We start from the raw sequence: 27,540 nt of genomic DNA on the forward strand, positions 1-27,540 counted from the left end.
CTTCAATTCTATATCAGCAAAATCAAAGCGAAGGAATTAATGCTGATTTCTTTGTGGCTGACCATGCTTTTTTTTATATTTGATCCTAAGACGATGCACCGACGATAGAGCATATTTGGATGACCATGCGTGAGCCTTTAACTTTCATGGTCCCACGTTTGAGGACGAGGGGTCCGGGAATTCATTAATGCTAGTTAATCAAGTCTGATCGATTGAGGAAACGAACAACGATATATCATTTCATTCATATCTCAAGGTGCGAATAATCAATTCACGGTGTTTACGGAGCGTGCAGGCAAATCAAATCAGTTTGCCACCTCTGATGCTTTTTTTTTTATTTTCATATGCCCATGCCCACAAATTTTAAAATAAATTATATTTTTTTAAAAAATAGATAAATTATATTTATATTCAATAATTTTTTAAAAAAATTACACTAAAATTTATTTTTATCCAATATTTTAATTTATGACAGAATATTAATTAAATCATCAACTTTAAATAAAATCTAAATGTCTCATCAAAAAATATTTCAAAAATAATTTTATGCCATATAACAGCCATCAAAAAATGTATATATATATATATATATATATATATATATATATATATATATATATATATTCTTCTTTTGGCTTAAAAATAATTTTAACTTTTTATATGAGATAAACAATTTTAATAGCATCGTTAATTTAATTGGATATAAACATAAATATTATAAATTAATAAGTATATATATGTAATAAATATAAAATGAGAGGTTTTAAGGCCCTGTTTGGGGAAGCTTTTGGAGGGCCAAAAAGCACTTTCTGGCCCTCCAAAAGTACTTTTAGGTAAAAAAGAGTGTTTGGTAAAATTTTGGAAAAGCTGTTTCAGCTTTTGCGGGAAGCTGAAAACAGCTTTTTGGCAGAAGCTCCATTTTGGAGCTTTCCGAAAACGTTGTTTTCAGCTTTGTCGGGAAGCTGTATTTTTGACCAAAATACCCCCATTTAAAAGTTCATTTTTCCTCCCAAAAATCTCCATCCCACCGCCTCTTCCTCTCTCACCATCCCCCCCTCTCTCTCTCTCCTTCTCTATCTCCTTCTTCTCCTCAATGTCGCCGGCCCTCCTTTTTTTTTTTTTTTGTTTTGGGAGGCAGCCCGTGGCTGCCCAGCCACCCGTGGCCGTGCTCCCCAGCCATCGCTGCGACCCACCAGAACAAAAAAAGAGGAAGGAGCGGCCATGGCCGCCGCCTCCCTGGCAGGCGCCGCAGCCCGCCGTCCCGGCCCCCTCCCAAGGCCCCCCTCCCCCCGCAACCCGCCGTCCCGGCCCCCTCCCGAGCCCCCCTCCCCTCGCAGTCGCCACAGCCGGCCGTCCCGGCCTCCTCCCGAGCCCCCCTCCCCCCGCGACCCGCCGTCCCGGCCCCCTCCCGAGCCCCCCTCCCCCCGCGGTCGCCACAGCCCGCCGTTCCGGCCTCCTCCTGAGCCCCCCTCCCCCCGCGGTCGCCGGGGCCCACCGTCCCACTCCCCTCCCGGGCCTCCTCCCGCGGTCGCCGCGACTCGGCCCTCTTCCGGCGCCACCGGCCTCGCGGGAGAAGAAAGGAGAAGAAGGAAAAGGAGGAAGGAAGGAGAAGAAGAGAAGAAAAAAGAAAGGGAAAGAAAAAGAAGAAAAAGGAAAGAAAAAAAAGAAAAAAAAAAGAAAAAAAAGAAAATAAATAAATAAATAAATATGTATATAAATGAAAGAATAAATAAATAAATAAATAAATAAAAATATTAGTAATTATTTAACTAATTTTTTCATCTAGCTAGAAAATTTGTTAGAGAAATAAATGGTCATCAAAAGAGTGAAAAATTAATTTATACTAATAATTATAATATTTTATACATTTATTATTACATTATACTATAAATAAAATAAAATATAATATTATGTTATGTTAAATAATTTAATATTATATCAAATTATTATCCTATAGTATACAATGTTATAGTACTATGTTATAATAATATAATATTATATTACATTAATATTAGACTATATCATATATTTATGTATTAATATATATTATATTTTATTATGCACTATTGTATAATACTATTAATGTCCTTTATGGTCATTTTGTCATACAAAAGTACTTTCTCAGTTTGTTTACCAAACAAATGTTAAAGCGCCACAGCACTTTAGAAATGTAGTTACCAAACAGCAAACAGCTTTTTATAAAAGCTCTACTTCCAACAGCTCTACTTCGAACAGCTCTACTTCCAACAGCTCTATTGCCAACAGCTCCCCCAAACAGGGCCTAAGTACTATTTTGTTGGTGGTGTAACGGTGTTCCGAAGACGGGTTAAAAATGGAAGCTACATCAGTTGGCACAATTTCTTTCGAGCGTGCAGTTTCGGGTTGAAGCAAAACAATGAATCCATTGCTGCCCGCGATAAGCTCGCAACCAAAATTTCAGCGCCACATTCAAAGGGCTGAAGAGCAAAAACAATTTACAAAACTATCTTTTTCCATTGCGATTATTTAAAAAAAAAAAAAAGCTTCTCAGCGCGCACCCACGTGAACCCATCAGTATACAACAAGAATCCCTGATTGGGAGGAAGTGGATTAGTTCGAGGAAGAACCACTCTCGTGACACCTGTCATTCTCACCGTCATAATTCTCAGCCCATATAAAGCTTACAATTTACGATACGGAAGACAGCGTTATTCTTTCCGCTCACTATAGTGTATTTAGGGCTTTAGGCCCTGTATGGAGAGCTTTTGGAGGACCAAAAAGCACTTTCTGTCCCTCTAAAAATATTTTTAGATAAAAAATAGTATTTGATAAAATTTTTGGAAAGCTGTTTCAGCTTTTGTAGGAAGCTTAAAACAGATTTTGAAGAGAAGCTTCAATTTGGAGCTTTCCGAAAATGCTGTTTTCAGTTTTATCGGTAATCTGTCTTTTGGACGAAAATACCCTCATTTAAATCTCACTTTTTTCTCCAAAACCCTCATCCCACCTTTTACTCTCTCACCCATCCTCTCCCTCTCCCTCTCTATCTTCTTCTTCCTCTCAATGCCGCCGCCTCTATTCCTTCTTTTTTCTTTTTTTTTTGTTTTGGGAGATCGTGGCTGCCCACGGTGGCAGCTACCATGCCAGCCACCACCCATGGCCGGCGACTCTTCTATATTTCAATGAAATAAAATAATAAATAAATAACTAAATAACTAAATAAAATAAATAAAAAGAAAAATAATGAGTGAGTGGTAAATATTCTGATCTAAATAAATAAATAAATAAATAAAAATATTAGTAATTATTTAACCAATTTTATCACCTAGTTAGAAAATTTGTTAGAAAGATAAATGGTCATTAAAGGATGAAAAATTAATTTACACTAATAACTATAATATTTTATATATTTATTATTGTATTATACTATAAATATAATATTATATTACATTATATCATAATACATTGATATGTTATGTTAAATAATTTAATACTATATTAAATTATTATTCTATAATACATAATGTTATAGTACTATATTATAATAATATTATATTACATTACACTAATATTATATTATATCATATATTTATGTATTAATACGTATTATATTTTATTATTCTCTGTTGTATAATACTGGTAATGTCCTTTACGGTCATTTTGTCACACAAAAGTACTTTCTCAGTTTGTTTATCAAATACATGTTAAAGTGCCACAGCACTTTAGAAATGTAGTTACCAAACAGCAAACAGCTTTTTATAAATGCTCTGCTTCAGACAGCTCTACTTCCAACAGCTCTACTTCCAAAAGCTCTACTACTAACAGCTCTAATTAGTTTCACATCAATTATGAGAACCAGTATTGCAGCCTTTGGAGGCGGTTGCCTGCCCAATAGCTAGCTGGCATGATTAGCAAGGCTGTTACGGCCGTTCACTCCCTCCCTCCTTCCTCCTCCACCTTTCTTTCGTTCTCCTCTTCCTCCCAACTTTTCTTTCTTGTCTTTTTTCTCTCTCTCTCTTCTCCTAGTTGACCTCATAGCTACTCAAATTTGTACCCATCAAAAATCAGAGCCGTGTCGGGCACCACCGGAGCCGAGGTAACACTCTGGACTCCCTTCATGTGCCATCTTCTTCTTCTCATGATCGAGATCCACGGCCATCGGCTGAAAATCGATCGGCATGAGGATCCTACTTTTACCTCAGTTTTGGCTGAGCTTCTCTTCTTCTTTTCGGCCACTGACGCTGCCACCTTTGGGCGTCGGACCTCCGATAAAGGCCACAACCTCCTTGCTCTCCTCCACGATAGAGCTATGGTCCGCAGTCGGCGGCCAATGGCCGGAAGTCAAGGAGAGTCTGATTCCCTTGTTTTCGGACCTTTTCTTTGGTTTTCCTTGCCTGCCGACCTCCACCACTGGCCGTCACCACTGCCACCTCGCCGAACCACCTGACCACACCCACCAACCGTCCTCTCTCCCTCTTCTGTTTTGCCGAGAAAGAAGAAAGAAAGAAGAAGAAGAGGAGGAGGAGAGAGAGAGAATCATCTCTCTTTCTCTCTCTTATTCCACTCTCTTCTCCATTTTCTCTCTCCACTTTTTCTCTCTATTTTCTCTCTCTAGAATGTCCAAGGAACTTAGTATCGGGTCATGTCGACCTAATCTACAAACCCAAGTTGACCTTTATAAAGGGTTTGGTTCTGCCTTAGTGCCCGATCTGCCTACTAAACTGATTACCCTGGCTCTATTGAATGTTTTTGAAACCTTGTTGGTTAACTTTAGCCCTGATTGAGACCATGCCCTATGATTTGTTGATCGAGTCGCTTGGGCCTAAACCACTTGGAACGACCAAACACTGTCGTCCGACCAACTATCTCCTTTCTTATTTCGAATGGAGATTAATCCGCTTTTTATGTTGCTAATAAGGTTAACTAAATCACCCAATAAAGTTTGACAGCTTAAGACAAAAGAGGTAAGTAAATCTTATACTCCTTACTAGTTTTCAAAATATAAGTAGATCTTGCACTCTTTATGATCATGTCTTTCGTGCATAAAATCTAGTTGAAAAGTATCATGCTTTCCTTAAAATTATAGATTAGCATATATGTTATAAAAATCATGCTTTATTATAAAAAAAAGTTTCATTAATATTTTAATGAAAATAGCTTTGTTATGAATCTGATCATGTTATTTAGTATTATTGATTTATTTATGTATATCTTTTAAGAAAAAGATATACGTTTTCTAAAGGCTCTCAGATAGCAATATCCGCCTCTAGAAATGGAGGCTAATCAACACCCTGGAGCTAGCATCCAACGAAAATAGTTATTTTCCAACGGGTTAAAGTTGGCAACGAATATGAACTATGAAATCTTGTCGACTATGAAAACGACTCTGTCACAGATTATAGTGACTATAGCACGAATATATGTGAGTAATATTTTGAAATTCCTGATAGAATTACATGATATGAAAAATAATTTACGAATTTATTTATGAAAGATGAATAATTTGTTCATGCATGATTTGCTTTATGATCTGTTTTTAATATACTCTGTCATGAAATGATTATTTTGGAATATCTGTTATTTTTCTTAAATAATGTATTGGTATGAAAAACTTATGCTTGATCTAGTAAGGTATCGAAATATTTACTTACTAAGCTGTGTCGCTCATATACCTCTATTTTTATTGTTCTCTCTCCAGGCAAATAGGATTAGTAGGGATGGAAGATGGTTCAGGCGTGGAGTTCATGCTAGCAAGTTTGATAATTTTGTAGAAGAATTTTAGTATTTAAATTGACTACAAATTTATAGTTAATAATCTTCTAAATGTTGAGGATTATAGATTTGGTATTTATATTTGGATTTAGAAGCTTTGAACTAATATTAGTTTTTATTTAATAAATAATAAAATTGGATTTCTATTTATTCTATTATATTTGGGATGGATTTGAAAACTAAATAAAATGTTTGGCTTCGTGTGATCGTAGGTCGTACCCTTGGTAGCACGGCCATGTCATACGCCGGATCTAAGGTACGACAAATCATGCTCCGAATCTAGGTTGTGGCATATGTAGAACTAAAAAATCTAAAAAATATCTTCCAGTGAGCCTCCTGAGTTATTACACACTACTTGCTGTTCTGAACAAAATTGGAATATAAAGACAAGCTTGGAGCATGAAAAATAGGTAGCACAAAAAAAAAAAAAAAGAAGAGACAAGAGTGTGTATCAGTAGTCCAATGCTCGGTCCACCATGGCATACTTCAATCGAAGTTCATATAGTAAATATGCAGGCCTCATTCTATAGATTTTGATAAGAAAATGAAACAAGTGGGAATATCGGTATTTTAATTTGATACTCAATACTGCTAGTATTCAGTACAGAATTCGACAAGACAATTTCCAATTGATAGCAATGGATTCGTTGGTCCTCTTTAGCATAATTCAATCATAGTTCTTGCATCAACCTCAGCTGGAATACTAAAAATGGATGTCTTCCAAACATAAAAGATACACTGTCCCAATTCTGCAAATTTAGAGAGGAAAGAGAAATGAGTGGGCAATATGTTATTATTCAGTAGAGCAATACAAAGGAACATTTTCAAATTTATACCTTTTGGTTGATCGATCTACCTTAGGATACTTAAATCTATAGCCTATTCCAAAAACAGGCGGTCAAGAAATCAAATTAATCATAGCCAAGTTTGTTTTTGGTGATCGGATTTGACCATAACATTATATTAGCTCAGCCTATCAGGAATAAGATTCAAATTTCTCACCACTTTGCTAAGAATTTTTCCTTCATCCAATTCCCCCTTTCATCTTCTTTCTTCTCTTCTCCCTCCGTTGCTTCACCGCTCAGCCGATCTTTTATTTGCTCCTCCTATGGGCTGAAGTTGCTGAAGTACAGCAAATTTGCTCTGATCATGCTTGATTTGTAGGTGGAATTCTGACGATGATTTTTTGGAATTTCATTTCTTGCTAGGTTTTTATTCATTACATTCCTGCGGAACCCTTTGATTCATTCATTTAGTTTTCTTTTTCTTTTTGTTTCTTCGTACAGTGTCTTGATTGTTTGAATTCCTTTCTTAGTCCCCTTTGGTTTCTACCCTCTTTTTAAGTGCGTAGTTTCCTATGATTATGCTTTGATCTAATTTTTTTTATAAAAAAAATTGGTACCTTTAATTGGGTTATCTTTTTCTTTCCCAATATTTATGGGTTAGTCAAAATTCTAATAGCTGAAGAAATTCTGTTCTTCTCTACATCCTACCTCGTCAAACATATTATCCCCTCTGGAGTTTGTAATTTACTTCTTCTTACTATGCGAACAATGATCAAAAAATATCAACATGATTTTCAACATGTAAGTACAATACAATTCATGAACTATTAATTTTGGCAACTTCGACTAAATAAGTAAAATAGTTGCCCATAGAAATCATGTTTAATTAATAAATAATAACAAAACATCAAAATAATTATATAGTTTCAAGACAGTACAGTGGAAACATGAGATAAGGAACACATAAATGGGTTTTAGACAAGAATGGTTTGACGATACCATTAAGGGTTTATTTGGATATTTCTATTGAATTGGTCTAAAAATTCTATAGAAATTGAGCTTGTTAACTTACCTAGTCCACATCTTCTGGGGCCCTGCCAAATCCTAGCCTTTCGACTGTAGAAGAAAAAAAAAGACCTAGAAAGATTTTTTTTTCTTCCTATAGAATGTGGGCTGGAAGGTGTTTAGTTGATAAAGCTATGCTTAAATGGGCAGCTTAATCTATGAATCCTATAGAATTTTCGACCTAATCCTATAAGAATAACTAAATAGATCCTAAAATTGTTAAAAAAATACTCTTTTTATATTCCATATCACTTACATGACTATCGTTTTCATCCCATAAAATATTAAATATCTTGTTTAATCACAATAATAGAGGATTTCGAAAGATTATAAACATTGACAGCATGTCTTTTCTTTTCTTCCTATAAGATTCAGACTAGCCCACTTCGAAGTTATTCTTAAGTATTTATGAATATAGGCTCATTCTAGTATGTAATCCATAAATTTAATAGGATTTTCAGCCCAAAATGAGGACCAACGTTTCACAAATCAGGAGTAAACGGTTTGGGCATTCTTTTAAGCCCAAACATCTTGATGGAAATTTGGCCCGTTCTTACACAAATCTCAAAGCTACATCTTACTTTCAAATCGCGCATCATGCCATTCTGATGGCCTCTCCTCGGGATTGCCGCCTTGGTTCGCCAAAACCCTAACAAAATCCTCTCCGTCTTCTTCTCTCCTTCCTTAGCAACCCACGATTCTGTAGGTCGGGAAAGATTTCAGGAAAGAGGTCATACGGAGAGCATCTCTTAGGGGTTTTCCGTTAGCTCCGTTTCTCATGGCCCAATTCAACGTAAGCTCATAGATAATTACGGATTCTGATTGTCGTTTGCTCTTATATACGTTTTTTTTTTTTTTTTGAATGGTTATGATCTGATTCATGGTTTTTTTCTGGGCTAATGGACCGATATATTTGAATCAGTAACAGGTGATTTTTTTTTCAAAGAATTGCTTCGGTGTTCTGAAGATTTTTTAATAAAAAATTGCTCCTTTTTCGTTTTCTTGTTTGGGGTGTTGGAGAGAGTGATTTCCGAATAATTGTTGAGCTTAGTCCACTTTAGTGAATAAATATCAATTTACCTCTATTTGATAAAAAATGGACCGATTTAGTTTGAATTCACTTTATTTTTCCCTATAATTTTCTTGCATTCATAATTCTATCCTTTTGGGTGAGGAATTTTGTCACGAAAGGTATAAATCTTGTGTCATTTCTTGTCCCCTTTTCCACTACAGTCGTGCTTTGAGGAAGTATGCTGGCAAATAACTTTACATCTTGTTTGATTGGAATTGGTGATATGGGGCATATGGTATTCACACAACACACCATGGGCGATGTTCATTGCTTTCGTGGATTATTCGCATACTATTCAAACCATTGTTACAGTTCCAAATCATGCCCATGGATGAGAGCATCCGCGGTTCACCTAGATCATGTGAACAAGCTCGAGCATAAGCGTGACCCTTGTTTGCATCATGACAGTGTCAATTCTTCCCAGGCTGCTCATTATAGGTCAGAGCAGAGAGGTAGTTCTTTAGATGTGGTTAATGGAAGTAGCAAGGTCATTTATAATGCTGAAAAGGCGATGATATCCACACACGCTAGACCTGTGCAGCTATCGAATTCTAATGCAAATGCCCTAACTCTTGATGGGTACTATGTGGAACATGATGAGGTGTCCAACAATGATGTTCTTCGTAATTTCTGTGCAAATGGGAAGCTCGTTGAATCCTGCAACCTGATTAATGTCATGGCACGATTGGGTCAGGTCCCTGACTTCCCTTGTTGCATTAACATTATCCGGGGATTAGTCAATGCTGATAAAATGGAAAAGGCCACTCGCGTTCTTGAGGTGATGGTTATGTCTGGGGGGGTCCCGGATGTCATCACCTACAATAAATTGGTTGGAGGTCTCTGTAAAAGAGGACAACTAAATTCTGCAATTAGAATTGTACAAGATATGAGTTTCAGTGGTTGCCCTCCTGATGTGATCACATTTAACACTTTATTCCGGTCCATGTTTGACCAGTGTAAGTATGATGAGGCAGTTTGGTTTTGGAAAGATCAGTTAAATAAAGGCTGCCCTCCTTATCTAATCTCTTACACGGTACTTCTTGAACTCATATGCAAGCACTGTGGTATTCGACGGGCTATGGAGGTTCTGGATGATTTAGCTTTTGAGGGATGTCATCCTGATCTTGTGACTTATAACTCTCTCATCAATTTGATATGTAAGGGAGGGAAGTGTGAGGATGCAGCAACAGTTTTTGTTGATCTTCTGGCACATGGCTTGGAACCAAATGCGGTCACATATAATACCTTACTTCACTGTCTCTGCAGCAAGGGAAAGTGGGCTGAGGCTGATGATGTACTTGCAATCATGAACCAGGCTTCTTATCCTCCTACTGTAGTTACCTACAATATCTTGATCAACAGTTTGTGTAAATACCAGCTTTTGGATCGGGCAATTGATGTCTTACATAGAATGGTAAGTGAAGAATGTTCTCCGGATATAGTCACTTACAACACTCTCCTGGCAGCTATGTGTAAGAAGGACATGACAAAGGAGGCTGTGGATATACTTCACTATATGAGGGACAGTGGATTCTCTTTGGTTGTCATAACATATAATACTGTAATAGATAGATTAGCAAAGATGGGTGATATTAAGAAGGCAATGATTCTGTTTGATGAGATGGTCAATGATGGCATTACTCCTGACGACATCACTTATGGTTCATTGGTCATGGGTTTTTGCAAGGAAGATATGGTGGAGCAGGCACTTGAGATGTTGCAGGAGATGATTAATATCAACTGGAGAATAAGAGGCAGTACGTTTACCCTTGTGATACAGACATTATGTAGAAATGGCAAGGTGGATGCTGCTATTGAAGTTTTAGATATGATGATATCAAGATGTAGCAAGCCCAACAAAGCAATCTATGCATCGCTGGTAAAAGGAGTGGCTGCCTCTGGCATGACAGAAGAGGCTACCAAACTGCGTAAGAAGTTGATCGAGTACAAGATCCTTAAGGAAGACTCTTGAGTTGGTAGAATTGGGACTGTGGAGATGCAAATCTCCACTGATTTGAGCTGCTGCTGCTCTGGGTCTCCTGCACTTTTGATTCTGAATGCTGCAACGGGTTGCTATGTATCTTCTGTTTCAAGAGGTAATAATAGACTTTATCTTCTTCAATTATATTTGTTACTTGCTGGAACTTGGTTTCGAGCTTCAATGTTTCCTAAATTTGTCAGTTATTAGTCAGTTAAGATAATCTTTTACCCCCGTAGTCATGATAGCCATTTTCTGATCAAAGACATTGATAGATCACTTGATCTGCACTTGTAATTTTCTTTCTGTTTTTGTAATTTAAACATTCAATGCTCATTGCCCTATAATATCTTGAACTGTTCATTGAGTTCTATAACTTATTATTGTCTTGGTGTGTAATGGTTTTTTTTATTCCAACCTTCTCTTTAAATTTTAGCTGTTTTGCATATATAACTAAATTCCTCTCCAACACGTATGGGAATATTGAAATTACAATAGTGAGCGACAGTGGATTATCGAAAGAGAATGCTGGATAATCAAATATTATAGTAACATAAATGTTCCTTTCAAATAGAGCGGAGATGAAGTTTGATGTAGTTAAAATGTGCTTGTAGCTCAATCCATTTAATATTATTCATGACTTGCTGATGTCAGGGTGTATATTTGAATCATGGACCTATCTATTGGAAGGCCCTTTCATATGGAGGTTTGACATAATGAGGAGGGGAAACACTGCAAGAACTTTGTTCGACTTTCTTTATTTAGAACTGCTGACATTTTGCTATACAAATCAGAGGTTGTAATATCATGTTTTCTATTTTAATATAGTCTTAAGTTATCAGCGCAGCAAGTTTCCTTCTCAAGAGTTTTTCTTGCTTTACTTTAATTGTCACATGTATTATGTTCAAAATCTTGCAGATTCGGGTTCCTTGGGAACACATTATGTGTACTCTTGAAATTACTCTTAGTGCTAGGTTCTGATGTATGGAAATGTGATTATTTTAGGACAAGCTACTTCATATGTCGAACATTAAACACCTTGAAAGTCTGATGCATATTATTAATTTTCTTCACAATTAAAGTAATTTGTTATTGTATGTGACTTAATAAGTCCCAAGCACCTTCTTCATTTTCTGCTCTCTGTTCTCTTGTACAATATTTGCTATGGCAAGCTTTGTGGCCAAGTCATTTATGTACTTTTGGAACCAGAAGGCAAGCAAGCTTATACATCTTTTACTCAATTGTACATTTGGAATGGCTTGCTCTTGCATGCTTTATGGAGGTTTCGGGTCCATTGTATGGTTGAAGACTAATATGTCATCAGCATGTGGAATATTAGCTAGGCTGGTTATAAACTACTGTTTTGGATGGGCTATAAGGTAAACAGATCCTATAGGCATTGGAACTGAAAGTTTCTTCAAGTAGAATCTTCATTTTTCAAGATTTTGCATGTATTCCTTCCACACACAACAAGATGACTGTCTCAGCCCATCATATAACCTTCTCTTGATTGGCAGGTAGTAAGCACGATTCTCAAAATTGGTTCTCTTTTGAGAAGCTAAAGCTGATTCATGACTCATGAGTGCATAGGAGTATTTAGAATTGCAATCGGCCTTAACCCTTTTTCTGTGAGACTTTCTGATGCCAAGAAGTAGCTCAGGTAACGAGAACTTCTGGCTTATCAATCCTTTGAGAAAAATTCCTCTATCGAGCTTATCTGGACGCTCTTCGCCTGCAATAAATGGCTCCATTCTATTTTGCTTGCCTGAAAATGGATTTCGATTCACATACATTTGATTGCGGTACACCAGTCTCTTTGGTATCCCTGTGTTTTCTAACTATGTTTAAGGCCTACGTACTGCTCACTCCAAGCTGCAATAGTGCATCCAAACAGCTGAAATTTGTGAGAGTGCACCTTAGGGGATGCATCATCATATAAGCAACTGCGAGCAGGGTTCAGAAACGTTTTGAGACCTGAACTTGTGAATATATCATCCATCTATGAAGATTGAAGAATATATATATTTCTTGAATGCAGATATTAGATGAACTTTGTAGGCAAAAGGGTTTCATCAACTTGTTGAGATTTGGTTCTGCTTCCTTTTCAATTTTAAGAAACGAAACATGGGAATCAATTTTCTATAGCTGCTTCCTGTTAATGAAGCTTGACCATTGTTTTGAGGCTCTTAGACGGTACGTTGTTATAAATAATAGTTTATTCTTATCGCTGTCTGGTTGAGAATCTAGACCTCATTGTTTATTCTTTGCGGTAAATCATGTATCTGAGTGTTTTATGAAAAATTGGAGGGTTACCAAAAAAAAATGGTGGATTCTCATTTTTCTCTAGTTCTCTTCTCCAGTCCCTTTTCTTCCAATGCCCCCGTCTACCAGCAAGATCTTCCAACTTTGTAAACAGGAAAGAAAAATCTTGGACCCTTGGATGAGAAAACCATTAGTTCATCACCAAGATGGGAGTAGGGGCGGGGGGGAATATTTTTCGCTGGGGATAATTGAAGGAATAGCTTTTAGATCAGGGGGATGTGTTCTTGGGATTTTTTTTTTTTTTTTTGTGAATTTTTGTGCCGTCCGAGCAATAATCATAAAAGAGGGAAACCCATAAGGATGGAGGGTTACCAAAGAGAGCCTTTTGACAGGTTTCTACTATTATGGAAGAATTAGGCTCCTCATATCTTGCCTTCCTCATTGTATAGGTATAAATTGCTATATCTTTCCTTCCCCAACTGATAGCCATCCAAACATTTTTTTTCCCCCCAAAATTATCCAAACAATGTTTTAATATGCGCTTGCTGGATATTGTTTTAACATAATATAGCCAACAATTAAATATATAAAACCAGGACATCCAAGACGACAACATTATAGCATCTTTTTGAAAAATCTACCCGTGAAACTTATTTTATAAAGATAAAATGCAAAAATCTGGCAACCAAACTGCCCAAAATGTATCTGAGATATGAAATAGAGCAATCTCTCTCTAATAGCTGGAGATGCTTGTTATGCCAGCACCTGATCAACAAACAAATGTTCTAACATACATGCCATGCTTCTGAATTTCCACCAAAATTTGGAATAACAAAAACAACTTTGTACAACAGACGTTGCACATTTTCTGTCACATTATCTAGTTGGATAGCGAACTACAACATTTTCAATATAAAAAAGCATCGGTGACACACTAAACTTTGAGCCCAATAAAAAGATGATGGTCTTTCTCCTTGTCCATCTAAACAGGCATAGCCGATCCCAATAGCCCGCCAATGATTCCGTATCAACACTCATAATAAAAAACATCTCATAACTCATGTCCCTCGAAACAGTGGGATATGCTAAATGGGAACATTTACAACAGCCATGTTAGATGCATAAACTGCTAGCTTCTCTTGGCACACAAAAAGGAATCCCTGATCAAAGTCTCCCAGTGCTTGAAAAGCCTACAAAATTGAAATAACGCTGGAGATTCTCAAAATCCACTTAAGAGGACTTGAGCTTAGCTGTTGCTGAAGCGTGGTGGGAAAGGGTCCTATGACCCACAAAGACCAGAAAAACTCCAAGGAACCCAAGAACCTTCAAAGTAGTGAAGAGATCCAACTGTTCCATAAAAGAGAAGCTTCAGTATAATATGCATGGATCAAAAAATATGACCACAACTGATAGAAGAGATATAACAGACCTTCAGCCAGAAAAGCACATAAAGTAACAATGCAGCTGCAATGCCAGCATGAAAGAGAGTGGAGAATGCAGCTGGTACTGCCGAGGAAGGGAAGCTCTTCAGGTTTACTCCTAAGCGCATCAGCTGTGAAAAATGCATAGAGTCAATTACAACATACCATGTGAAACAGTTTACTTTTTGGAAACAATTAAGAAGAATTCACCTTTCTAATTCAAGTTTGAGCTAAAATATGTTATAAGGAAGGATGGAAATATGATGTACATAAATCTGATTCTCACATAATTCAATCAACAAAAACCTTTGGGCCTAAACTCTGAAAGACTTTCTAAACTGAAGAACACAAATAATTTTGATTTCTCCATACTTCAAGTGCACAATAGGAAAAGAAATTTGGTTTTTATAGAGAAAAATTAGTTTCTCTGAGCATCTTTAGATATAATGCTAGAGAGATAATTCAAGTTAAAAGGCACCACAAGAATCCCAATACAAGATGTAAGCTACCATAAGTATGTGAAATGCACCAGTTTAAAAACAAAATATTTAACTCACCCCTATCAAAAATCCTACAAATGGAAGAAAAGTAAGAGCCAAAAATGCAAGAGAGAGCTCCTTTGGTGGTCTCCTCTCTGCTGACCGGAAGATGTGAGCTATCTCTTGTTTCGGTCCAAATCTTGAGTATGGGTCGACAGGAAGCGGAGGAGGACGTGCTGCCTTTTCTGGTGGTTCTGGTAAATCTAACTCAATATGACCAAGGGCTTGTAGAAAAGAATTCTCCTGCATAATCACAAAAACTTTGTAAGGGCCAGCATCAATAAGTAAAGTTCGTTAAAGAAGCAAGAAGAGCACTACCATTGCTGCATCACCAACTGTAAGTTCAATTTCATATTTTCCAGAAAGATAATAAATTTTTTCCACCAGACCAAGGAAGTCCTACAAAAAAGTTGAAGCATATAAAATATTAGACATCTGAATTTTGCAACAGCCACGCACATTGCAATAACATCATATATAGTCTGCATAGGTATACACGGAATGCAAGACGAAATAGTGCCACTATAAGCATGCACCGCCATTTAGGATGTGCATGGTTGGCATCTAGGATGGTACTTGGACACCCGCATCCAGCTCCAAAAACATGTCGGATACGTATTAGATACCTGGTGACTTCTGAAGTTCTTTCGTAGCCACTTTAAAGATTGGAAGAGAGTTGAACTATTCTATTTGAACTCTTCCAACAATTGAGTTTAATCCGTTATTTTGATATTAAAAGTGAGTATTTGTTCTTTTTCTGAGATTTGTTAAGAATATAGGTAGTGAAACAACTTTGCAAAATATTATTTTTCTGATATCCTTAAGTTAATTGGGAGCTTTGAATGAGAAACATGTATACTCAAGGAGCTTAACAAATAATATCCTTTTAACACCTTTTTAGTATTTAAATATAAGGTTTAAAGGTATAAATATATGATTTAGTTAAATTTATATGTCATCCTAATATCTCTCTTTTTCCCTCTCGCCAAGTCAAATACTGACTTATGTGTCCGAATATGATTCTTGTGTACATGTACAGGCAACACTGTCAACAACTAGCACTAATCTTTGGAATAGTGTGAAACAGATGGGCGTTTAGTGCAGTACAAGGATAAGCCTCTTACATGTAGCCACATCCACATGCATGTGACGGGCATTTGCAGGCACAGTATCTTCCAGTATGAAATCATGCTGTCCGACTTAATAAATGTAGAAAAGTAGAAATTATTTACTCTAGTCTTTCAAGTTATTGGTACACATTTGCATCTGCCGGCTCAGTCATAAAGCAACATTCTACAGCAAGTGCGGTTAGATTTTATCCACGACATTTTCAAAATATTCAGGCCTACCTAACTTACACAGCATATATATGCTTCAGTACCATTTTGTCCTCTTTCACCTACATCGAACATAATAGATTTGCCTGCTACCATCCTCAACTCTATATTTTGACATATAACCTGCTTAAGTTGTTTTAGGACTTATAATTTATAAAATTTATGCTTGTAATAGAACACACATTTATGAAACTATAAACAAATATTGATGTATCAGCTTTTAGTATTACTGAATGACAATTGTAAAAAGAAGTCATGTAATATGATAAAATATTTATGATATAATACTACAATTTTGTCTATAATATAGACACTCTTTATATCTCTACTACTGAATTTTGTTTTCCCTAGTCTCAGCCTGACCATCCGAACAAAACAAGTAAATGAAAGCCTAGCATTTTGGCCTGACACTGGACCAAGATGTTTCCCAAATCTAATGCTTAGTAGTAAGCTTCTTATTTATTTGCTGATGCCCTTTTGCTGCAGTAACCTTATTATCAAATTTACACTTACTTAAAAAAAGATTTCTACATAATCATTAAAATTAGCGCAGTATCCTTCTAGTAAGAACTAGTCAGAACACTAATCCAAGCAAGCTTAATCTCATCAAGTTCATTTCAGAACCACACACAATTGTCATAGAGCAGCACCTATACCAAAACTTCAACACACTTAAATTTAAAGTTGAAAGTAAAGTCTGATGCTAGAAAGTTCTTTGACATCAATAAGTTGCCACCACAGAATAAAAAAGAAAGTCTGTAAAAGAATTTACGGTGACAGAAATTTTACCAAAACTATTTTAAACTGTCTTGCAGAACTCTCCATTACAAAGATATGCTCAACATTGGTTTCATGTCTCAGTTTGAGAAACACCTGTAATCAATTGTCTTTCTATCAAATAAAACCAAAAAATAGTACTTCCAGACATGTCATTAGAGTTAGCCTAAGAACCTGGTGTGGCTTAAAATGGTGCCCAAGAGGAGTGGTTAGATGGAAAGACAGGTGTAACTTCTGTAGATGGTTTGCTGCTAGTGAAAGTGTGCTGTCTCTTGATAAATCTAATCTGCAAAATCAATGATAAAAATGAGGTAGCAATATGAGTGAATTAATAACACCCTTCTGTAACATGTCTCAAGTCCGCAAGAGACAATGGGGGGGGGGGTGGGGGGGATTGGCGGTGGGAAGAGGAGGGGGAGAGGGGCGGCAGGCCTGATCTTGGCAGGATTAAAAAAGGTCTCCAGAGGTCTTTTTTCTAATCCAACAGGGATCAAGCTCCATGACCCCCTAGCCTCTCTCACGCTCAGGCTCCCTCCCTCTCTCCCCTTCCAATGCTCTCTTCCCTGCAGATCCCACCAGATCCGGTGGAACTTACCAAAGAAGGCCTCAATATAACAAACATCCTGTCTTTAAATGAATTTAAGATATAAATTGAGACCTCTATGTTGTTAAATTAAGTACTATCTTCTCAACACTGTAAGGAATGTTCAGGAAGAATAACACTGTACACTCAACACCAAGAGATTTATAGAAGCCAAGCACGTGTACAGGAAAAAGATTAAAGGCTTACTTTTGCAATGTCTCCGAATTTCCAGGATCACTATCAAAAATTCCAATTTCTGCCTTGTCAATTTTGATAGATCCCGTGATAAATGCCATCACACTAGTGTGTCCTCCAGTAGCATATGTATTAATATTCTCAGGGTCATGAAGTGAGATCTGCACAATATGGACCAACCCATCTCACAAGTGATACTTGCTAATCAACATAGGGAACAGACATCTCTAACTAATGAAGATTCTTAAAATACCTCAAACATTAATTTGTACTTTCCAACATCTAATTTCAGCGGTATGATATCCAAGTAATGGATGGTGTTTTCTGAGTCAAACTGGAGCTCCTGCAATAGAAAACATTCAAAAAATCTCAAGGATGGGCAACAAAAATAATTAAAATAAAAGATATTATCCAGGGGAAAGAGAAATAGAGATATTAAATCAGGCAGATAGTTAACATGCACAAACATGGAGCCAGACAAAAAGTATACAAAGCCAAGAGACCAATCAAAAATGAAGAAGGTATTAATCAACAATGCAATGAAATGCACTACCTGGTTTTCCATGACAGGGGTGTCTTTTGAATCAGAACGAAAAGCTTGCACCAGACTCACTGTCAGTGGTGGTGCTGCAGAACCTAAAACGGTAGTCACCTCAACCTGAAATAAGCTCAAAAAAGCACTTCCACTAAATCAAGGAAAAACAAATTTAATCAAATTTGTCTAGTTAACTGTTCCTTGGGGTATTTAATGGATGACGATGCAGGTACAATTATTTTGTTGTTTTCTAATTTTAACTGGGCTCTACAAGAAGTCAACTTCTTTTAAGCACATTATTACTATTCTGGCTGCTTTCAGTTCAAGCTTATAGCTCACTGTTTTTAAAGCATTCTTACCACTTAATCATAGTATACAAAGTCACTGCAGAAGTTCTAACAAGAAACATCAGGCCTAGGGATACCAGAAGTTGAAGATAAAAAATGGATGGTGGGTCATAGACATGTACAACGTGCAAAATTAAGGCTGCATTTGGTTCCACAAAAAGCAGGAATAAGACCTTACTTATTTTGGTAATTTGGTCAAACCTGTTTACTCCTGGAATAAGTTCTTTCAAAGGAGAACTGAAATATCTTTATTCCTACAGTAAGGCCTTCTTTTATTCCACCTACCTTTTTTATGAACAAAATCATCGTCAGCAAGTTATACAGAAATTTATGCCACATGTTTATAACTATCTTTGAAAGACCTATTCTTAACATAGTAATTGTTCCTAGCCAACTTTTTTTTAAACCAAGCACAGCCTACATGACTGAGGACTGGGAACATTGTCAGAACAAATGGGTCAAGAAACAACTAAGGAAGAAAAATTGAATACTAACTTCAACACCATAATTGTAATTAGCATGTCATGTTCCATCTATTTGGGTTGACTTTGTCATGCTTTGCTATTCGTTTCTATAAAGAACATAGCTTCCTGCAACCATATGCTCATAGAACACCCAAAAAAAGTACAAATAGTTGAAAAGAGAGTAGAGAGATGATAGCAGGTTGAAAGTCCAAGAAAACAGTGAGAAAATAATAAAAAAGGCAGACAAAAAATTAATGCTAAATTAGACAACAAGATGCTCAGCAGAATGAGATGCAATCAATTACCTTGAGTTGGTCCCTTGTGGTTAATGAAAATACCATAGATGGAAGTGAAAGAATCAGTGGAATCGAGACCCTATTGCAAGCAAAACAGATAATTGAATTAGTACCTAGGTTACATGATTTGGTAGGAGAAATAGATGTATCTTACTTATATCAACAAAAAGAAAGCATTATCACAGAGATCTTCAAAGGAAATCAGATCAAAAAAAAAAAACCTCTCTCCTTTAAGATGGCTATGCCAAAGTTCAGATACCAGCATGATCAACATGGTAAAACAACAGTTGAGGATTCTTGCAAAACACCGATACACCCACCTCAGGAATAGAACTTTGCGCTTCCCAGCAGAAACTAATAGGGAGTTTGTTACTTAAAACAGACTCATTTTTTTCTGAATATGGATCTCAATTTGTATTCTTCCCCCATTATTGTGCCTTTTTTATGGATACAATTGGCACAAAAACATATTAGCATTACCACTAAAGGAACAATATCACATGTCACCCAAAAGAACAAGTTATTTCATTCAAGGTACGCGAAACCTATACAGGGACCCATACCGGTTGCCCGGTGGTAGGGTATGGTATGGTACCATGCCATGCCAAATCGCAGCATACCGACAAAGGGGAGCTAGAGAGGGAAGGAGAGAGGGATAATGAAAGAGAGAGAGAGAGAGAGGGAGAGAAAGGAAGGAGAGGGGGGGGCGAGGCCGAGAGAGGGAGAGGGCTTTTGAGCCCCCTCTCCTCCGGCAGCAGCATAAGGAAAGAGAGGAAGAGAGAGAGAGAGAGAGAGAGAGAGACATGTGAATGGCATGCCCACTAACGGTGGCTTTTTTGGGGGTTAATTGCACTGTCTTTTAAAGCCCTGTTCTAAACAATATGTAGCCATGGTAGATGTCCAAAGAGCTATCCGCATATCTCAACCCTCAAGCTAGACATGCAACTTCACAAGGTTCAACAAGTAGTTTTCAGATACCAAGCCAAAACCAGTGCTGTATCACCCATCTCTTCTAAACTCACTTTCATGTTAGCAATATAGATGTAATGATAATTTAATTTACATATGAAGCTGATGATTTTTCCATATCTTCACTTTTTTTTGCTGACATTCTCTTCACAGTTTGACAACTGATAAATAACAAAGAAATTAAACAAACAATTTCCAGACATGCAAGGAGAGAGCATGGCAAAATGGTTCCAAAAATGCATCTTATGAACCGCGGAAAATTTTATATGCAAAATTAACAAGCTTATTTTTTTGATGCCTTATGCCATTAAACATATCCTAGATAGTAGATATGACAATCAATCCAATTATAGAAACAACAGAATTTATGGTCAAACAAGTATGTGGGATCAAGAAGACTAAAATGTACAAAAAGTTCAAAAAGTTAGTAGATTCACTATAATTAAAGCACTTAGGTAATTGGTCAGGCAAACATCACAATATATTACTTGCCTATTGTTTTCCAAGCATGATAAGGATTCTATCTGGTTGAACAAGTCTTTGGTGCTACCAGGAATTCCTATGCTGAGAAAGAACTTTGCCAATCCTAACATTTTATCACTTGGAATCTGCAAATTTGCTTAAGTCAAATAAGAAACATTTTGGTAAAAAAATATTTTCATAAAGCAGATACCATATGCTTAGGAATATCTGACTCACATTTAGCCTACCAGAAGCAACTTCTGCAAATGCAGTAACACCCCGTACTACTGAAGCTGAAGTTGTAAGAGGGCCCTTATATTCACTAGCATCAATATGCTTCTCATCAAAGTACAAGGTGTCATCATCTACATTAAGCCAAGCTCCATAGATACTTGTATCAGAGATATGCTATTGTGATCAACTAAAAATAAGATAAACAAAACTGATAACTTCATAATGATCTTAATTGAAATTATAAAAATTCATGTAGATTTGCGATATCTTCTAAAACATCTTTCATGATGATTCCCATTGAACATTTTTTTTTAAAAGAAAAAGCAGGATTCATAAAATGTAATCAGCTTCTTCTAAGCTTAAAAGGTTATGCTATACAACTCTGATACTTAATAATTAAACCACCATTATAAAATTATTCTGCTGCCACATTATATGAATAAACAAAATGAGGATATATGTCATATGTTCCATTTTCCATGGAAATGCATTCAATACAATCTTTGGAAGTGATCCAGCTACAAAACATCAAACCATGGGCATATCCACAGAATAAACTGTACCCAAAAAATGAAATCATATTTTCAAGAACAAAGCAGCTGATGAAGGTAGAGTGCTAGACCTTCATCCCATTAAAATTTCTTTGGACATAGAATACATACATCAAAATACAGGGCAACAACTAAATGGATCAGATGTAAAAACTGAAAAAGGGAATGCTAAATGTTTACAGGTTGGAGGAAAGAGAAGTTGGCGCAGATGATATGAGACTACATCTGAGGACCAAGACCCAAGAAGACAATAGAAACCAAATTTCTTCTCAAGAATACAAAAAATTAGATTTATAATATAATTAAGACTTGAAATTGCACAATAAACATGTTGCATTCATTGAGAACGACACTCAGATATTGTGTTCTTCCAGATGAAGACAAATTCTTCAAAACTAGATTCTGTAGCATAACTATAGATAAGAAAATTGAAATAATAATTTATGCATAAAAGTGAAAGAAAATGACAAGATTTAGGAGGCTAAGATATAGGCGTACATACCATAACTTTTGATGCTATCAAACAGTTTAACAATGTCATGTTCTACAATTCCTATCTGCCAAGAATAAGATGGATGCATTAGACAGGAAGCAAGCCAAAAAGTTCACTTATTAGTAAAAGAAAATAAAGAAATTATGCTACAAATATGGGGGAAAAACTCTGTATGAAGGATGATTACGCAGCATGTTTGTGGTGACAGTGATTCTTGTGCAAGTAGAAACAATAGATATTAAAAAAAGCATTAATGACACTCCCAAGTCTTAATAAAAGATGATGTCTATAGTTGCAGTATGCAAGCTGGCAATGTCAAATCTTGCAAACCTGATCCAACCAGTTTAACCCAACATATTGGGTTCATGGGTTGGCCACAGGCCAGGCCTTGACTAGCCTACAGCTTGGTTCTCACCAGGCTCAGGTTGATGGGGCCTGATCCATCATGTCATAGTCGGCAGCCCAATACACAAAATCAAATATTTATAAAATGTATATATCGATGGCTCAAATGGTTTGAAAGTTGAATGGAGCGCCGATAATCCTAAACTTGTACAAAATCCCCAAGCTTCTGCCTCTAATATGTTCTATCTTCTCCTCCTTCACCTCCATCCCTTCTTTTCCATCTCACAACTCCTCCTTTCCTCCTATTGGTTCCTCTATCCATCCTCCACTCCCAGCATCCCATATGTTGCAGCCCTCTGTTGCTGGCTACTCTGGTATCATTTGCCACCATCCAAAAACTCAACAATGCTTAAATATGTTCACAAATCCCATGCAATTCACCACTATATAAAGATTTTATGCTGCCTGCTGTCATCCATTGATTTTGACACTACCATCACTCTAATATTGCCTGCCACCAAGTATCACTTGTCCCCCATCATAGCTTCGTCATAGCTTATGGCCATTGCGCCCCTTTTCCCCACTCTTTCTTCTTCTTCCTTCTTCATTCTCTCTCTCCTTAACCGGTTTGTGTTGAAGTCCACCTGACTGAGCCACCAGCTGGGTTGGCATGGGGAAATCTGACCAGCTGATAGGTTAGGCTTGGGTCAAAACAGTTGAGTCTTGATAGTATGTCTTGAACTAATAGGAAACTAACCTGACCAACCCATTCTCCCTAGTCCCTACTATACACAACGATCTCAAAAAACAGCAATTTTGACAAAAAAAAAAGGTATGTCAGCATCTAAAAAATCAATGTAAACTACTAAAGTCTTAGAAGTATCAATCAATCAGGTAGTTTCCAAATAGCATGGGCTTGACTTAATAACAAGCTCAGTCAACTTCATTCTTCTAGTAAAAGAGCAAAAGCTCAAACCCCACGTTTAGACTGCTCCCACAGCTCAAATATTAGCTAGCTTGCATATATATTAAGAACCTGGGTTCAACCTGAGAGTCAATCTGACGATTACGCCAAACCTGAACAGCTAGACTGAGCTTGGCTTGTACTCACTCATATGACCCAGTGAAGCCTGACTGAAAGATCTGCCAGGCCAGGCTTTCTGCAGCTGTAATCAAATCCACATGTTTGCGTGATATTAAATAAATATATAAAGATTGTAAGTAAAAGCATCCATAATGAGAAGGGTTTTGGCATTATTAGCCTATACCGACTGAAAAAATGAAGGAACTCGCCTCACAATCTCAAACACATATAAGACACTGTGATGCTGTACCGACCATTCATTTAAGGATAGAAACATCAAGATGATGCAGCACTAATCAGTCCAACAAGAATGATTTTGGCCTGGAAAATAGAAGCAAAGAAACAAAAAAAAAACTCTGGGGGATTAGACACTTGCCTTAGATTGATCCACCTCTTTATCTGCCAATGAAACAACTCCAGCAAGTGTTTCAAGCGCTATCCCTGCAACAACATAATATGTAACACAATTAACATAGAACAGCACCAGGCTGCCCTTATTATTTTTCTTAAAAACAAAAAGAGCCATTTAAGGACAATAAGAATCATCATCTGCACAAAGTGTTACGCACAGCATCCAAGTTCTCTAAAGAAAATTAGATTGAGAAGAGGTCATGAAAAAACAGAATAAATACCAGCGGCGTAAGTACTAGATTCAGCACTATTGGAATCATAGCGCCATCTGCCATCACTTTGACTGAGTGCCTGCAAATAACCTAACGGTTAACTGAAGACACCCTATTACAAAAATAAGAAAATAGAAACTTCCAGAGAATGTACGAAAAGGAAAAAATATGGTAGGAAATAGTTATAGCCATCACCTTTATGGAATGAAATGTACCATCAGTATCCAGCAAAGCAACATTAATACCATAATCCTGCATCAGAAAATAACTGAATTAAAGTCGGAATTAAACGTTAAATAGATAAAGGGTTAAGGATAAGCATAGAAGATGGCAGAGCAACATGCAATTAAACACAAACTTCCAGCCAAATGTAAGAGACAGATAGATCAAACAAAACAAGATACAGCACAGTGAGCCCTTACCTTGATATGAAGCAAGCCTCCAACAGCATAGTGAAAGTCAAGTAATGAATTTGCATCCTTTATCACAGCTTGAAGTTTTGATGCAACATCCTACAAGAAAGAGGAGTAACAAGATAGCAATAGACCTTATATAAATGCTCAAAAGTCTACAAAATGGCTCACGTGTTCAAAAAGAATTGGTGTGACATCTTATAAATATACCTCAAAGGTTCTGGAATCAATCTGGCATCCCAAGATGCTATTGACCCTTAGTGCATGAAATAAGTCCTTGGGTATAAAAGACGATGATCCAAGTTTTTCTACAACAACTGGACATGTTGCATGACTTATTTCAGGGCTCTTTTCTACTCCAAGAATTTGGAATGTTCTTAATGCCTCATACGCTTCTTCTAAACTGTAAAACACAATGCAGTTAGCTATCTTCAATTTCCAGTTCTAAAATTTTGACAACATATTCCAAAATAAAAGTGAATGCCACGTGATACAGCAGAAATCATAGTTCAAGGCTTAAGTTTCAGAAAACAAAAACATTGAATTCCTTCAACAGTTTGGCAAGTAATGGGTGATATCCAAATATGGATACTCAAATTTGTTTCCACCTGTGCAAAATGCTGTTTGCACATGCAATGGTAAAAGAAGATTGCTTGAATATTGATTGCAGAGAAACACAAGATCACTATGTACTCATAAGCTTAAATAAAAAGCAATCTATGAAGAAAGTTCAGCATAATCTTTAAACCACAAAGACACTGTACAACATTTCCCTGCATGCATCTACATAATAATAGAAAATTAAACCTAAATCATTTATTGGAGCTTTTTCTCCTTTTCTCAAAAAACTTATATCATTTATGTTTTATCCTCTGACATTATCTTAGAAATCCACACAACCAAGTCAAAAAAGCCTAAACTTTTTTTTTTGAGAGGAGGGAAAATACCAAGTCTTTTTTTTGCGAACCTTTTCCCTTGCTACTTGCTGGCTTAGGATAAATATCTGATCGTCCATCCTTCGATTTGTATTACGACATATATCATGAATGTACATTAGCACACGGATGTGAAAAACATACCCAAGGGTGTGCGTATGATTTGACAACTACCACTACCAAACAGAAACAATCACAAACAAGCCAATTAATTCAAGCCCAACCATTTCAAGGGGTCCAATGAATATGGAAGTTGAATCATCCATATCCTAAAACTTTGAGGTCTCGAAAGAAAGATGAAAACAAATATAAATCTTACGGTTGGAGGGCTTGGGTTTTTAGCATTTGCTGTTTCACTAACATCTAGTGAAGACGAACTTGGACATAAAGCCAGCTACTGAAGTTGATGTTACTCAAATCCCTAGGGTTTATAGAAAAAGGGCAAATGATAATCAAGTAATGTGAAATAGTAAAGAATAACGAAAAGGACTAGTAAGGTCTTCGATTAAAGCAATACTGTCCATCAACTCAGAGATTTGTGAAAAATCTGATGTAGATGGCAAGAAGATGTTTGTTTGAAAAGAAAAGAAAAGAAAAGGAAAGCAGAGGAGGGAGAAGAAAGATGGGGCCGTTGGCAACTAAAGATGGAGATAAGAATGAATGAAGATAAAACGAGGAAAATTGAGAAACAAACATTAATAAATATAAAATTGGTCATGCAGAACTGCATGGAGTCTACGAGATGCTAGTTTGAGAAGAACATGGACATCCAGTACGCAGAAAACAGACATGGAATATCATATATTATACCTGATTATCAAGTAGCGTCCAATGGATACAACTGAATCCTGTGTCACTAGACGCATCAATGCACACATCCATAGGAAAAATCAATAAGAATTTGAAAAAAAAGAAAAGCTTTATGCACAAACTAGCATACAATAGCAACAGATCACCAAATGAAAGAATTGATTTGGATGATAGCACTATATGATTTTAAAACCATACTTTAGTCGGACACAAATCAAAGAAACATTGAGCAAGAACATACGCCATCATTCCATCAACCAAAGCTGACATCTCAGAAGGTTCTATAGAATTACGAACTACAACTTCTGCAATAGGACAAAAACTGGAGCAACAAGGACAAGCACAACGACTGATTTTATGTCAAAATTCACCAAATATCTTCACCAACAAAGACAGGGCAACCAGTCTAGTATGGAAAAGCATGAATTGTCACTCGATGTACCCGAGAAAAGAATATGGTTAGAGAACTTTCTCGATTGGAAGATAAACGGTTGCGTAAAATTTTCGAGTCTGACAGCAGACATCACATCAGAACATCATACATCTTCCAACAAAAACAAAAAACAAGAAAAGAAATAAAAGAAATCAGGAACCTTCTAACTAGAAAAGAAATTTTGCAAATGGATTGAGTGCAATAACAAGATCCACGTTTCCAAGAATTCCAAGTCAAGCAGGTCAAAAAATATGACTACTATTCGAATCTAGATTAACTAAAACCAATAAGAAATTCTTTAGAACCGGAATAAGGTTTTAGAAAAAATCTACAGCGAATTGGAATTATATTTTTCTCATTGGTGATTAGAGTAAAACATCCAACCTTCCGAACGATCCATCGGTCGGCACGAAGATCTCCAATGCAGCGGATCGGTGGGCATCATTGATCGGCCGAATGACGGCAGCCCCGGAGATGGACAGAGACGCACATATCAGAGCCAGAAACCCTAGATGCCTCAGGTTTCTGGCCATTGCTGAAGGAGGGGAAGAGATCGAGAGCCCAGCAAGGTGAGGAATCGATCGAAAGGATCCAAGGGGACCTCGATCAAATGAGCAGCAACTCTAGGGTTTACTGGCGCCGACTGAAGGAGCTTTCCACGCCGCCCGTCTGCTCTTCTCACCCCCAAAACCACTGGGGGTTCAACTTGCCGGCTATTACCGGTATCGTTTTCCCCGGCTGCAAAAGACCCCATCTTGACGAAACCCAAACTCACACCCGTCAC

General features: G+C 36.9%; 2 protein-coding genes across 6 annotated transcripts; one reads left to right on the forward strand and one right to left on the reverse strand.

The window, feature by feature from the left end:
* Positions 1-8,197: 8,197 nt before the first annotated feature.
* On the forward strand, positions 8,198-13,065 carry LOC103716082 (pentatricopeptide repeat-containing protein At1g08610-like). Of its 4 annotated transcripts, none has more exons than XR_003387373.2 (3): positions 8,198-8,391; positions 8,832-10,766; positions 12,166-13,065. XR_003387373.2 is itself a non-coding variant. In XM_026808098.2 (2 exons), exon 2 carries the CDS (start codon positions 8,849-8,851, stop codon positions 10,640-10,642), a length of 1,794 nt encoding a protein of 597 aa, XP_026663899.2. In that variant the 5' UTR covers positions 8,198-8,391; positions 8,832-8,848; the 3' UTR covers positions 10,643-11,065. The 4 variants fall into 4 exon arrangements, 1 of the variants encoding a protein (XP_026663899.2); XR_003387374.2 differs by lacking the exon at positions 12,166-13,065 and adding an exon at positions 11,654-11,883; XR_003387371.2 differs by lacking the exon at positions 12,166-13,065 and adding an exon at positions 11,303-11,498 and having other exon boundaries at positions 8,199-8,391.
* Positions 13,066-13,621: 556 nt separating this feature from the next.
* Positions 13,622-27,489, reverse strand: LOC103716084 (dolichyl-diphosphooligosaccharide--protein glycosyltransferase subunit 2-like). Of its 2 annotated transcripts, none has more exons than XM_039116645.1 (19): positions 27,141-27,489; positions 24,789-24,981; positions 24,588-24,677; positions 24,361-24,417; positions 24,175-24,244; positions 23,919-23,983; positions 22,123-22,177; positions 21,073-21,200; positions 20,866-20,981; positions 19,414-19,483; positions 18,316-18,420; positions 18,016-18,105; positions 17,775-17,923; positions 17,159-17,270; positions 16,997-17,080; positions 15,189-15,269; positions 14,889-15,113; positions 14,340-14,462; positions 13,622-14,257 (listed from the first exon to the last, which is right to left on the reverse strand). In XM_039116645.1, exons 1-19 carry the CDS (start codon positions 27,287-27,289, stop codon positions 14,141-14,143), a joined length of 2,079 nt encoding a protein of 692 aa, XP_038972573.1. In that variant the 5' UTR covers positions 27,290-27,489; the 3' UTR covers positions 13,622-14,140. The 2 variants fall into 2 exon arrangements, with proteins under 2 accessions (XP_038972573.1, XP_038972568.1); XM_039116640.1 differs by having other exon boundaries at positions 21,073-21,215.
* Between the last annotated feature and the right edge of the window lie 51 nt (positions 27,490-27,540).

The sequence above is a fragment of the Phoenix dactylifera genome, chromosome 2, assembly GCF_009389715.1.
Source record: "Phoenix dactylifera cultivar Barhee BC4 chromosome 2, palm_55x_up_171113_PBpolish2nd_filt_p, whole genome shotgun sequence".
Taxonomy (NCBI): domain Eukaryota; kingdom Viridiplantae; phylum Streptophyta; class Magnoliopsida; order Arecales; family Arecaceae; genus Phoenix; species Phoenix dactylifera.

Coding starts and splice junctions, on each gene's coding strand:
- LOC103716082 (XM_026808098.2), top strand. CDS start 8,849: ATGCTGGCAAATAACTTTACATCTTGTTTGATTGGAATTGGTGATATG.
- LOC103716084 (XM_039116640.1), bottom strand. CDS start 27,289: ATGGCCAGAAACCTGAGGCATCTAGGGTTTCTGGCTCTGATATGTGCG. Junction 22,178..23,918: donor AAGAGGTGGATCAATCTAAG/GCAAGTGTCTAA, acceptor TATTCTTGGCAG/ATAGGAATTGTAGAACATGA. Junction 18,421..19,413: donor CCACAAGGGACCAACTCAAG/GTAATTGATTGC, acceptor AGCTTATTTCAG/GTTGAGGTGACTACCGTTTT.